The 14,807-nt window shown below is 28.3% G+C and overlaps 1 protein-coding gene across 1 annotated transcript; it reads left to right on the top strand.

Annotated features, from left to right (window-relative positions):
• The first annotated feature begins 9,851 nt into the window (after positions 1 to 9,851).
• K444DRAFT_721226 (uncharacterized protein) lies at positions 9,852 to 11,243 on the top strand. The gene is made up of 5 exons (XM_024888515.1): positions 9,852 to 10,037; positions 10,103 to 10,202; positions 10,430 to 10,592; positions 10,757 to 10,895; positions 11,037 to 11,243. Coding segments are annotated over exons 1-4 (336 nt in total). The 5' UTR covers positions 9,852 to 9,965; the 3' UTR covers positions 10,758 to 10,895; positions 11,037 to 11,243.
• Positions 11,244 to 14,807: the final 3,564 nt, after the last annotated feature.

Consider the following 14,807-nt stretch of genomic DNA (forward strand, 5'->3'; position numbering starts at 1 on the left):
AGGCTATATAATAAGCTTTTTAATAATAGCTTCGTTCTTTTATAAGGCTTATTTAGTTTCTCTTAGCTAATTATAATAATTCTCGCTATAGGCAAGAATATTATATGTCTTTAGAATTAGCTTAATAATCTCTTTATATAAAGCCTCTGGGTTCCGAAGTAATTCTTGGAACTCTGCCTTTAATAAGACAGGTTCCTCTTTTTTCTTTACTCTCTAGAAAAGAGTATTTCTTTTACTATAAATATTAATGGGATACTCGAATCCCTCAGGAGACTTAATAAGAGGCTCTAGTCTATCTTCTAGTAATATACTAGTAGTATCTTATACTATAGCTTCTTCTGATTTACCTAGTTATTCCGGGACTTGCTTTCTTATAGATCTTTATTTAGTAATAAGATTACTAGCCTATCCGCTTGCCTGGCCAGTCCAGGGCTTTCTTATCTAGTTATTCTAGGGCTTTCTTTTATTCTAATATTAGTTAACCGGTTCGGGAGTAGCTATGGCATATTACGTCTATACTCGTCAAAAACTGATCGGGTAAGTATTATTTAAATTCTCTATAGGATTAAGAAATGGGCGAGCTTTAAATTATATTATAAGTATAAGATCTAGGGCCTAGAAGGCATAATTAGACTATCTCTATTTTAATAATTCAAAGCTAAAGAGAAAAGAGAATCCTAAAGGAGTCTCGGATCTAAATAATTATAAGCTATATACGGGCCCATATACTAGCTTAAGCTCGGGGTTACGTATAATAATTAGGTAATTATAGATACCTTACTTAGATACCAGATATCTCTCTAGCTCTAGTCTAATCCCTACTAGTACTATATATTATAATAACCGTAATACTTTAGATATAACTCTCTATAGTAATTAATCTCTTATACTATAATTTAAAGCTTTTTTCCTTAATTTTCGAAACTTGGCCCTAGATATTTCTTCTAGTCTAAAGAATATTATAAAATATTATATAATATTCTAATATTATTTGAAATAGCTATTATCTAAAAGATCTAGTAAAATAGTTAGGTTATTAAGTAAAGTATAAGAGTTAGTATTATTATTTACTATTTTACTAGAGGTTATATATAAAAGGCTATAGCCTTTACTATATGATTTCCGGATTTTATTATTTTTTAATATTACTAATTTGCTTCCAGATATAATAAGGCTTTAATTATTAATCTCTAGTAACTAAATACTATTATCTAAATATCTAATAAAGATTTTAGGAATTAGATTCCTTAAAATAATATTATATAACTAAACCGGAACTATTTCCTTTATTCGAATTTTCTATTTAATAAGTACTATTCTAATAATATTAAGCTCTATTACTAACTATTTATTAATATTCTTATTATTTTCGGTATTACCTTTTTACTATAGATATCTTAATAATCTATTAGTAATAATATACTTGGTTTTCTTAATATACTTGATTTTAAAGTTAAATAACTAAATTCATACTAGCTAGTAAGTAATTAGAGCTTTAGAAAAATCTATAGCTACTTTACTTAGTTATATAACAAGTATATTAGTATTTAGTTTAAGAATAAAATAAATTCTATATAGCCAGAATTATACTTTCTATAAATACTTTACTAGCCCTTAGTATTTTTTCTTAGTAATATTATATCTTTATTTAGTATTATTCCAGATTTTAGACTTATATTATATAACTTTCTTTTTTCTTTTATTATTATATTAACTAAAAGTTCCGTTCTATTTATTTAGGCTAGTATTTATTACTAATATAATTATTTCCTAATCTTCTAATAAATTATAATATAACTTATAAAGTATTAAAATAATAATAAGCTTTTCCTAAAGAATTTATATAACTTACTTTTATTTATTATCCCAGTTCTATATTATACTTTTCCTTATTAAATAGTAAATAGGTTTAGTAATAATTATAAAGCCTTTAATCCAAATATAATAGTAAATAATAATTCTAATAAATGCCTTGCCTTTAATTATACTATTATAATATTCCTATTTTAAGATCTTAGTAATTCCTAAACTTAAAGGGCTTCTTCCAAGTACTCTATAGATAAAGCTAATAATAACTATACTATTATAATAGAACTATAATTTTTCTCCTATATTAGCTCTGGCTTATTTAATTCTATTTAGGGTTATATTTAGGTTTTAAAAATATTTAAATATAAAATACCGAATTCCGAATAAAATAAGCTACCTATTATATTCTATATAAAGTCCCTTAATTCTAATATTATTAATAAATAATATAGTAATTTTAGGAAACAGATTCTCTAGAATAGTTATAATAACTTATATAAACTATATAACGGAATTAGTAGCTTCCTAAGGTAATATAGTTATTCTTAATAATTTTAGAGGTATTATAAATATAGTTAAATCTCTATTATAAGTATCTAGTATAAGTTAATTATATCTAGAAAAGAAATTAATTAGAGAGATATAAGTATACCTAGTAAATTTCTTTGAGATCTTATTAGTAAATAGAAATAAATTAGTATTTTATAAAATTACTAAATTTATTTTTATAGTAATATTAATTAGTTTATAAGTTCTAGTAACTTTTTTTATAATTAAGAATTATAGATTTTAGTAAGATCTATTATATTTCTTAAGAATTCTATAATCTAGGTATTCTAATAGTATTTTTACTATTACTAGTACTAGAGCTTTAGGATATAGGAAATTCTTTTCTTATTAGGCTTTATATTTAATAATCTTAATTAGAATAAGTAAACTAATATTTTTATAAACTTTTCTTACTTTTTTCTAATTAAATATAATTATATTTTCTTAATTAATTATTAATTCTTAGAATATAGCTAGTTCTTTTTCCTAGAGCCAGTTACTAATATTTAATTATTTAAGATATTTCGGAATAAGTTATAAACCTTTTAAAATAGCTAATATTCTTAATAAAAAGTAATTCTTATATTTCCTAATATATTCCTATAAGTATTTTTTAGTTTTGGATTTCTTAAACTAGTTCGGATATTTACTAGAGTTTTCTCTAGTTCTATTATTAGTATTTACTAGTTAAACTTTCTTATTTTTTGTTTTATATATTTCTATAACTAGAAATAAACTATAGTTATTATCTTTTTCTTTAAAAGCTATAGCTATTTTCTCTAGTATTCTTTTTATCTAATTTCCGGAATTTATAACCTTTCTATTTAGCTTTTTCCTAGTTAGATATAAAGAGTATTTTTTTATCTAGTATTTTAATATATTTTTTTTAAGCTTTTATATATTCTAGAATTCTTTCTAATTTTAAGTTTAATATTTCTTAATTTTAGAAATATATTTCTTTATTATTAGGAAATATTATTTTATTTCTTTTTTAGAAATATCTTTATTTAATACTTTTTTTATTTCTTTTTCTATTAATTCCGGAACTATTTTTAATAATACTTTAATTAAAGCCTTTTCTATTTTAGTTTCTTTAAAAATATTATTAATTTCCTAAATTTCTAAACCCAAAATAAAAGAATTTATAGGAAATTCTAATATCTTTCCGTTTTTTCTAATATTATTACTAGTTATAATACTAGGCTCTATTTTTTCTCTTTACTTTTAGTTTCCTGCTTTATATTACTTAATTCCTTAATTCTAGAAGCTTAGTACTCTTAAACTATTACTTTCTTTTACTTTCCGGTATTCTTTAAAAATAAAATAATTATAATAATATAAATATTCTAGTTATTTTTAGAATTAGTAAATCTTTTATTCTATAAATTATTATTTTTATATATAATATTTATTTTTATTTTTATTAAGAATAATTAACTAAATAAAATCTTTAGAGCTCTTTTAACTAGAAAAAATATATCTTTATATTTTATTCTGTTTATAACCTTAGTTCTAAGCTTTATTATTTCTATAAATCCAAATTCTATTTTAATAATAATAAATATTTAATAATCTATAATATTATATATTATTTTATTAATACTTCTAGAGATCTTTTTAGAGAAAATATTAACTTTAATTCTAGTATTAATTATTTCTTTATATTTAATACTTCTTTAAGGTTCTTGAAATATAAACCGGAAATATAGAACTTATATAATATATTTATAAGCTAGTAATATTCGAATATTAATATTATTACTTTTAAATTAAATAATTCTATTAGTATTAAATACCTAAACTAGTATTTCTAATTCCTTAAATATTCTATTTATTATATAAGTTATAGCTACTAGTTCTATAAATCTTCTAATATATCTAATTATACTTAATATAATAGTATTTCTTATTTATAAAATAATAAAATAAAGAGTATTATTCTTAATTTATTAATTCTAAAATATAATAGCTAGATCTGGTATTTTTAAGGTATTAATAAATATTTTTATTTCTTTCTAAGTCTTTAGAAATAGAATAGTTATTTTCTTTAATAGTCTTATTAAAATATTATTAATTTTAAGAATTCTATACTTATTATAATTAAGAATATATTAGGTCCCTAATTTGTCTTATTTATCTCCGGAAATATTAATATTTATATTCTTAACTAGGCTATTCCCTTATCTATTATTTCTTAAAATAATATTCTTCTGGCTTCTTATATAGGGTAGCTTCTCTTTTATTCTAGCTTATTTTCAGAAAACCTCTTTGGCTATTTCTATCTCTTTTCCCTTTTTCCTTAATAAGGAACCTATTATAGTATTAATAGAAATACTATTTATAGCCAAATCTTAATATTATTTATTAATTCCAGAACCTAAAATATTAGTAATTCTAATATAATTTCTTTTAAGATAAAGTAGCTATTTAGATTCCCTAGATATAACTTATTTATTCTTATATATAGATTCTGGTTAGCCAGTTTCCTTTTCTCTTTCTTATCTAATAAACTAGATATTTTTTATTAATCTCTAGATATTTTTGAATTAAGTATTTAAGTTATAATCGAATTCTTCTTTTTAGACTTAGGAAATAATTTAGTTAAATTACTAGTACTTATTAGTAAAAAAAAAGAAAATACTTTTTTATTTAGGCTTAAATAGCCTTTTATATTATTTTTTATTAAATTAGTAAATATATTTATAGTTTATAAGTTCTTCTATTAGTAAGTAATAAAACTAAGAGATATAAATATATTCTAGATTAATATTATTATTCTTATTTCTATTATAATACCTATAATAAATTCGTTCTTTTAATTCTGGGTTTATATTATAGGCTATATTAATTTAAATAGTATTTTCTAACTATATTTGAAACTAATTTTCTTTAGAATATAGTTATTTAGATCCTTTATTTATTTTAGTTCAATTATTATAGCTACTATAGTATTCTCTATAACCTCTACTATAACTTCTAGTATATTCTCTCTAAAAACTCGAATTATACTTACTAGGCTATTAATACTATTATACTTATTATAATTAGCTAGGCTATATAAGCAGGCTATAAATATCTTCCCGAATTATAATAATAGCTATATTAAATTATTTTTATAGGTTTTTTTAAGTTATAATAATAATAAATAGTTTTTCCAGACTTCTTATTAGCTAGTTAATATTATTTTCTTTAGGTTTACTACTTTTAATAGGTTTTATATAATTAGCTATAGGTTAGATTCTTTTTTTACTTATATCTATAATAGCTTTAGGAAATATAATAGAAGAAACTAGTAAAAAATAATTATTTTCTGGTTTAGGAACTATATTATAAATTATTATATTCAAGTATTTTTATCTAAATCTAAATATATCTGGGTTATTAGTAATATTAAAATAATATTTCTTCTTTTTATATTAATAGGATATTATTACCTTCTTATATATCTTATTATATTTATAAATAGAAATATCTATAAGCTTAAAGTTTATATCTTTAAAAATATAATCTTTTATTAGAATAAATAATTTCTTTATAAATTCTCGGTACTAAATAATTTCATTTATCTTTTTTCTTTTTAGTAATTCCTTTAATATTTTATTAAATATATTAATATAAGACTTAAATAAGATTTCTTTATTCTGGGTTTATATAATAATTTAATTAAGAAAGCTATAGCTAATTTTAAGTATTTCTTAGTTATATTCTCGGAATTTCTTTAGTAAGGCCTTAAAGAACTTAGTTTCCTAATAATTTCCCGGATTATTAGTATAATATTCCGGTATAGCCTTAATCTAATTCTTATAAATAGGAGAGATATGATAAATAATTTTTTTTCTTTTAATATTATTAGAAATATAATAGTTCTTATATATATTTATATATTATTTCAAAAATATAGAAATATTATTTCCCTAAAACTATAATACTTTAGGAGCTTTTATAAATAACAGATTTAAATCCGGTATTAGTATATATTTATTCTTAGCTATATTAATTTTAATAATTTCTTCTATAATTAATTATAAAGTTTCTATATCTAAAACTTTTACTAATAAGATTCCTAAAGAACTAACTTCCTATTTAAGTATATTTTTTAATTTAAGAACCGGAATTAGAAAGAAACTAGTTAATAATAATAGATATAGTTAAGGTTCGAGTTTTAGTATTAATAGTAATAAGATAATAGCTTTTCTAGTCTTATTTCTATTATTTATATTTTTTTTCCTATTTCTTTAGCTTAATACCTATAATATTTTCTCTTAATTTTACTAAACTAGATATATCTATTAATACTATTAAAAGTAATAATAAAAATAATAAATATAATTTTACTAATTTTTCTGACTTTTCTGAATTCTTTTTTCTTTTTCTATTTAGTATCTATTTCTTTTTCTAGAAGCTTCTCTAGTTTATTTATATAATTTCTTATTTCTAATTTCTTTTTAATTCTTATTTCTAATTCTAATTTACTATTTTATTTAAATTTGAGAATATTTCCTTTTTTAGATATTTTTTTCGGATTTAGAAATAAGCTTTATTACTAAGATTAGAGCTATTTTAATTCCGGCTTTTATTATAACTAAAAATAATATATAAATTAATAATATAACTTTATTTCCAAATACTAAAGTCTAATTCTAACTAAGATCTAACTTATATTATCTTAATATAATATTTCTTATTTTATTTCCTCTATTTCTTTTCCTTTTATAATTAGCCTTTATTTCTACTACTTCTATATATTATACTAGTAATTATATCTTATAACTAACCCGTATCCAAGTTACTAGATATATTAGAAATTAATATAAGATACTAAGATTAATATTTATATATTCTTAATATTTTGGCCTTAGGCTTAAGGTATTATAATAGCCCTTTTCTCTCCTAACTTACTAAACTAATAATCCGCCTTATAAATATTTCTTAGAACTTTATAAAAGTATTACCTTAATTATAAAGTTTTTATTCTTCTTATATTACTTACTATAAAATATATAAGAGGGAAACTATAATAAGACAAAAACCTATATAAAGTATACTAGAGTATAAAACGTAACTTAATAGTAAAATAATAAATTAAAAATATAAATAATAAAGTATAAATAGTATATAGTATATAAAAGCTTAATTAATTAAATACTTATAAAGGATTATTCTCTAAGTCTATAGAAAAACCAGCTTTCTTATATGATTTCCGCAAGTTATATATAAAAGGCTATAGCCTTTATTATATAACCTAAACCTTAAAACCGCTAAAACAATGTAATTTTCGATAAGTACGGCCTGCCGTACTATACTATATAAGTAAGAACCTTTTATATAGTCCTAGATATAATCTTATAACCCCTTTTCTTTACTTTCTTTATAATTATAATATAAGAAAAGCCTCTTATAATAGAATTTTAGAGAATAACTTTTAAAATATATTTAATTACCTTAGAGGAAATTATAAGTTAATTAGATCTTAATATATTAAGTATATATAAGATCTCTAAAAATATATTATTATTCTCTATTTATCTATACTTCCTAGCTATAGCTATAAGTTAATAAATAGCTAATCTGAATACTTCTATAACTTCCCTAATTTGTTCCAAAAACTTCTTGTTCTTAAATATATAAATAGCCTTAATTCTGGTAATAGTAAAGTGCTTTTTGGGCCTAAGAGTAGTAAGTATAAAAGCAGTTAATAAAGCGGGTAATAGAAGGGCTGGTTTAGCTAAATTATTATTTGAATTATCCGAATCTAATAATAAATTATACTATATATCCTCTTTATTTTCGGTATACTCGTTAGAGTATTTATTATCTGAGGAATTAGGAGGAAAGGAGAGCTCTAATTAGCTATCTAATAAATCAAGAAAATTAAATAAACCTCCAAAAGTAGCTATAATAATAGCTAAAGTAAAGTAAAAGATATTAAGTGTTTTTCTAATTAATTAGAATTAGAATTCAGAACAAAGTATATATAGAGAGGTATATATTAGGGCTAATTACCCCTCCTTGACTCGCTACTAATTAGTAGACTCGCCTATATTTATAGGCATTTGGGGGCATTCAATACCTATTAAGCTATATAAGCCTATATTAAGCCTTCAGGGCACTTTTAGTAAGCTTATAGGGGCTTACAAGGGACTATAACTAGCTATAGGGAGACTAAAGTAAGACCTTACAGGGCATTTAGTAGCCTTTATAAAATAATGCCCTGTATTCCCGATACTTTATACTATTGTCTTCGTATATCTTTTAATATATAAGGTAGTGTGTCCACGTTTAATAAAAGAAGATGGCGCGGGCTGAGTGAGAAAGTAATTGAGAGATAAACAAGTAACTATCAGACGCTCTATAGCTCTTCTTTTGCTCAAACGAACGAGGAATCCTCAACTATTAAATGCCCGTCGCCGTCTAATAATACTTAAAACAGAGATTAAAAATAAGGCCTCCTCTCCTGCCTTATCCAACATAAATACTTGTATAAAGAAAGAGGCTTGGGTTGGAAACAGGGGTAGACGAGCACGCTCTAAGGCAGTGTTGGCTATAATAGCTGCAAGGCAGAATTTGGCAGAGATGCAGAACCCTGTGCGGAGGGTCTACACCGGAGAGGATGTTTCTTCTATTTGACAATACGGTGGCCAGATTCCTCCAAACTTAAGATGCACTCAAAAACCCATTAATATGATCACTTGGCCACCTGCTTACTGGCTGTAGATTGAACGCGTGACCCTGCCTTGTACGGGCTCCTTTAAGGACGATGCTGCAACTATAATTTTTTTTCGCAAAATCAAAATTACGATATTTTAAAAATGTGCTATTATTAATAGTCTAGCTAATTTCTATGGTAGAATACAATTAAAACAGTCGATCTATATGGTGTTTTATCGCATTCCATGGTAGGAATGCAATAGGGTAGGAAAAATCAATAAAATGCACGTGATATGCCCCCTGGCCTACTAGCCATCTGGCACACTTCGTTCATACTTTTGTTCCTACGTTATTATTTCTAATACTATTGATCTATTATCATTAAACTCTTTATAATGGGTCGTTTCAAGATTAATATTATGTGCTATTAAGCCCATATTCTTTGTTTAATTGAGCAGCAGCTGTCACATGAGACTATTGTGGAGAGGTTAAAGCATGACTTTGACGTTGATATTTCCCTGAGAACGCTACGCAGTAGGCTTTCCGAATGGAAAACGCCCTCTAAACGTTCGATATTTGATCCTTCGCCGCAGGTGAAGGGTCTTATCGCCTGGTTCTTTTGTGATATCCATATGACTAATGCCAATATACTTACCAACCTCCGGAGCTTAGGATATGACATTCCTAATCTATGACTATTACAATAAGCTCGCCGGGCTATGGGCCTTTGACGTCGAATGCTTAATTCGCAAGTTAAGCTAGAAAAGGAGCAACTTCGCCATATCCTCAAGCAACACACAGTGGATAAAGGCCCACAAGGCAATACTAGAAGTTATGGCTGCCGGCTTCTATATACTTATCTTAACTCCCTAGGGGATGGCCAGAAGTTTTCTAGGAATAGAATAGCTTCTGTAATGCAGGAAATTGATCCAGAAAGTATATAACGTTGCTCGGAAGAGATGAAGGCAGCTAGGGAGGAATATAATATTCATGGGCCGAACTTTGTTTGGTCTATCGATAGCTATTGCAAGGTAAGTACAGCATATACTTAACTTCAAAAATCATTATCTCAATAACTACTAATCCGTTTACTTAGCTACGATTTTGTGGGATTGAGATATATGCTGGTATTGATGCCTACTCACGGTTCGTACCTTGGATTTATATTGGAATCTCAAATGGTTATGCTATAAGTAGTAATATTTCCTAATTCGGTATGAATACATCCCCTTGAAAATGCCAAAATTCACTTAGTCGTGATTCCGGCTATATAATTCTGTAGTATTATAGAGAACTAGTTATTTGAAAAACCCTTAATTTAGGCGATAAACCCCCTGAATCTCCACACCACATTCTCCTTTAGGCTAATTAATATTATACTAATATACACTTACTTATACCACTTTCCAGGTTACTATCCTAGTGCAATACCTTGACTTGGTAGACGAAATGGAGGTTATTCCGCTCCATATTCGATCGGATAGAGGATGCGAAACACCCATAATTACTAATGCCCATTATATCCTCTATAAAGCGACGTGCCAAACAAGGGGTATTAATCCATATCAGTTCTCAGATCTCTATTAGTTCGGGACTAGTACAGCTAATTAACGAATTGAGGCATGGTGGGGGCAAGTTGCGAAGGTAATTTATCTATACTAATCCCATATAGACTTATTTAATTAGCTAATATTATATAGGGCATGCTAAATAAATAAAAGATATTTTTCAAGTAACTACGCTCTCAAAGGCTTTACTCCCGCAAACTTCTCCCTGACTATATCGCTATGCTTTTCGTCTATTTACCTATTATACGGGAGCAAACTAAGGAGTTCGTCCGGGTTTGGAATATCCATTTAATTAGGAAACAGCCTAATCGTCCACATATCGTCCCTGGTCAACCATTCCAGAACTACATGTTTTCAGAGCAGATAGGGGTCAGGGACTACGGGATTCCTATTAATATCGATAAACTGAACGAGCTACGTGAAGGATATGCTAGCTATAATAAAGACGCATATTTACCGGAGGTTACACTTGAGTGGTGTGAGCAAGAGCTTAAGAATGCCGGCTTTATACTCCCAATTACGGAGTCTACACGTGACTCGAATAGGGATCTGAACCACCTGAGTACGTATATATATCTAAGGGAGTCAATTAGCGACCACCTAATTAATACGAAGAATACTTGTCCAAAGCTAGGGCTTTTATTAATACCTAAGGGTATATATAATTGGAATCCATTACCAGAGGTAGCTGTGGGACTAGAAGAGGCAAGGCTAAAGGATTATAATAATCAAGATAGCATTTAGTTCATTAATAAAGGGAGAGACGCTAGCTATAGAGATAAAGATCTCACCTATATTGGCTCTGACGATGAAGCGGAGGTTGAAGATAATGCGGAGGATACTAGATTTACTATAGATAGTATTACTTTTAATAGGGCAAATGGCAATTGGGTCATAAATAGTCAAGAGTATAGACAGTTTATGGATAATGGATACGTATCTGAGCCTGAAGCAGAGGAGGAGGATAATCTAGAAATTCCTCCTGTAAATATTAGTCGGTTTACCCGGCCTCAGAGAGGCTAAACAGGGACATATTAATATATATCCTAAAGAAAGAACTAGCTAAAAACATTAATTTTTGGTAAAGCAATTAATTACAGAAGCTAATAGTAATCTGCTTAATTAGTTAAATTCACATAGTTACAGGTGGTTTAATGTCAAAAGGTCACATGATTTACCTCGTCAGAAAATCGACCCTTGCCCCTTTATTTTCCACACCCCCTATAATTATTTTATTAACTTGTTATTTTAGTAGTAAGGAGTCCATAGTATAGATCAAATTCTCCGTTAATACTAGCTCTATTAAATTAATAGTTCTTGAGAACTTTTGAAGTGATTACAAGACATATTTAGTGAAAATGTCTCTTTTTATATGGAATTTAGTTTCCCCCCCTTAATTTCTATAGCCCCTTACTTAATATTCTATAGCCCCTAGTATAGGAAACCATAGTTTATATAGGAATAATGCTAGGGATAAATAAAATATGTCCGAATTTAACTTGTGCTAAGGGGCATCCCTTGTAGTCCTTCCATTTACTCCTTTTTATATATTAGTAATACGCCACTATTAATAACCTCCAAAATAAGTCTCTAATACATAAATTCCCTAGGGAAAAAGTTATAGGGGCATGGGCTAAAGGGTTAAAATAATATTAATATATTATAGTTCTATCCTGCTACTTGACTTCACACCACCATTTACTAAACTATAGATTTATTAGCTATACCCTCCTTCTAATATTTAATTATAAATCAGATCCTTATTATATTATCCCCAAACGTTTTCAATGGATAATCTTAATCTATGGAACTCTTGTTTTGTACGGGAGGCACCACACCCCCCCTCTATGGTAAAGTGTCCATTATGTGGTGCGATTAACCCAGCTACTCCTTCTCCTGCTCCTATTACTCCTACTTCAGCTACACCGACTATTGCATTAGATGGTATACCATTTTCTAGTCAAACTCAACTTCAGAATACTACCGCCCAGCTATTAAGAGACCAAGGGGTCAATATCTCAGCTAATTCCTATCCTTTTTACTACCCCCCGGGCATGGATCTCTCAGAGGAGGTCCTTGAATCAGAAGCACGTGAGAGGAGACAGCAGGCTAAGCTCGAGCGTTTAGAGCGATTACGTGGTAATTTCTATCAGGAAGCTCAGGGCGAAAGTGCGTATCTATCTATTTAACTCCTATATTAATACTAATTTTATTAGGTTCAGCCCTTAAAAGGGGTAAAGCCCTTGGTTCCCTTACTCTCGGCCAGGGGGCACGTGTAAGGGCTTTTAGTAAGGGTAAATCGCCGATCCCTCCTGCTCCTATTATCGAAAAACGATATAAGGTCCTTATTTCTATTATACTACGTATATATGAAATAGAAGAACTAGAGAGTAGCTTTACTGGGAGGAGTATACCTGTTTTAATCACAAAGAAGTTCCTTAGCTTAGAAGAGTATCGGGAGGCTCAAAATATTCAAATTGAGCTATAGATAGTAGAATAGTTTAATACGTACGTAAAGCTTATTTATAGAAATACATACCTCTTTGCTAATATGGTACTTTATTATAGTCAAGAACTATTATATAAGGAGTTCGCTATGTATTTAGCCAAGGCTTTTTTATCGTCAATTCCGTTACTTGAAGACTGGGAGCTTAATTAATGGATCACGATCTTGGAACGCGCAAATAGGGTGTCTTTTGCTACTAAAGTAAGCTATTGTTTATTAGTATCCTAATATAATTAGTACTAATATAATCAGGTATGGCCAAAGGACAAAAACAAGAGGATCGACCATGTGACTAATCTAATATATGGAGCTGAAAATACTATTAACGGCTTATTATCCTACTTTAGCTAATTAAATAAGAGAACGCCAAAGCATATTTATCTTGTATTTAATTAAGATATTAATAAAATTCAGGCAAGAGACGACGAGATTCAGGATGAGCGTGAAAGAAGGGATAGAGAGATGCCTTACCTCCTAGATTTTAGCCCCCTATTAGGAGACTCTCCCGATACCACCCCTAACGTAGTATCTATATCTACAGTTATATCTACGGCATCTTCTTTACCTGCTTCGACTCCTAATTAACAGATCGAAGCTATATGGGAGAAGGTTGCTCCTTTAAAGAATTGGTCAGGTAACGACCTGAATTCTGACGATTTTAATTCAGACGACGATATGCCTACGCTAGAAGCTAGAATTACGGTTTCTCCTGCTCCTGCTCCTACTCCTGATCCTACTCCTGCTCCTGCTCCTGCTCCTGCTTCTATACCTAGTAAGTTAATAGATTTAAATATACTAGTAGATCTGACGTTTTTACTAGCGTTCGCTCCCGCTCCCGCTCCACCCACTCAACGTCCTCTAAAGTCTATATTAAAGAGGAAGCGGGAGGTAATTATATCAAGCGATAACGACGATAATTCAGATCTTGACGATAGAGAGAAGGAATTACCAGGGGATGGTGATTATAGGCCGGGGAATAGGCGTAGGGATAATCGGGGGCAGTTCAAAAAAGCGAGAACAGAGTAATACTACTGGATACATTTGACTATGATACATGGGAGTTGCGTATTTGGCCATAATTAGGTGTGTTTTCCATATAAAATGTGGCCATTAAATAAATCGCGATTCATCGTAATTTTGATTTTGCGAAAAAAATTATAGTTGCAGCATCGTCGCTAAATCAGCCCGTAGCCTTGCCCTGTAAACCAAAAACCAACAGCATTTTTATTCCTAGCAGACTAAAAAAAGATATTCCTTTTACTTGACAACACCAGTGGCCAGATTCCTTTTAGTTTAAAGTATACTCTGAAACCTTAATACGATAGCTCGGGCATCTTCCCACTGGCTATAGATAGAACGTGTTGAACGAGCTAAATAAAGAAGCTAGGGTCACGTGCTTGCAATGTAAACCAAGTAAAACGTACTGAATTGACTGCTGTTCTACAGTGGTAAGTAGCCCGTATATATAGCCCTGAACCCCCTAAATCACATGCACTAAACCCCTATGCCAGCTAAACCGATTCCAGCTATACAGGGCATTCCGGCTATACAGGGTATTCCGGCCGGACAGGGTATTAAGCTAGTGCACAGCCCCATGGCGTTCGGTTCCAAGGCTTACTAAGCCTATTAGGGGTCTCAGGCCCCTAATTTCAACAGAACGCGTAGCCTTACCTCACCTCGTGAGCCAACAACCAACAACCAACAACCAACAACGCTTTTATTCTTAG

Source organism: Hyaloscypha bicolor (genome assembly GCF_002865645.1).
Source record: "Hyaloscypha bicolor E unplaced genomic scaffold K444scaffold_58, whole genome shotgun sequence".
In the NCBI taxonomy this organism is placed as follows: Eukaryota; Fungi; Ascomycota; class Leotiomycetes; order Helotiales; family Hyaloscyphaceae; genus Hyaloscypha; species Hyaloscypha bicolor.

Bases quoted from the DNA above. Each gene is read 5' to 3' on its own strand.
- K444DRAFT_721226 (XM_024888515.1), top strand. From the start codon at position 9,966: ATGAAGGCAGCTAGGGAGGAATATAATATTCATGGGCCGAACTTTGTT. The intron at 10,038-10,102 runs GTAAGTACAGCA...CCGTTTACTTAG, and splicing joins CTATCGATAGCTATTGCAAG to CTACGATTTTGTGGGATTGA. The intron at 10,203-10,429 runs GTAATATTTCCT...TTACTATCCTAG, and splicing joins AAATGGTTATGCTATAAGTA to TGCAATACCTTGACTTGGTA.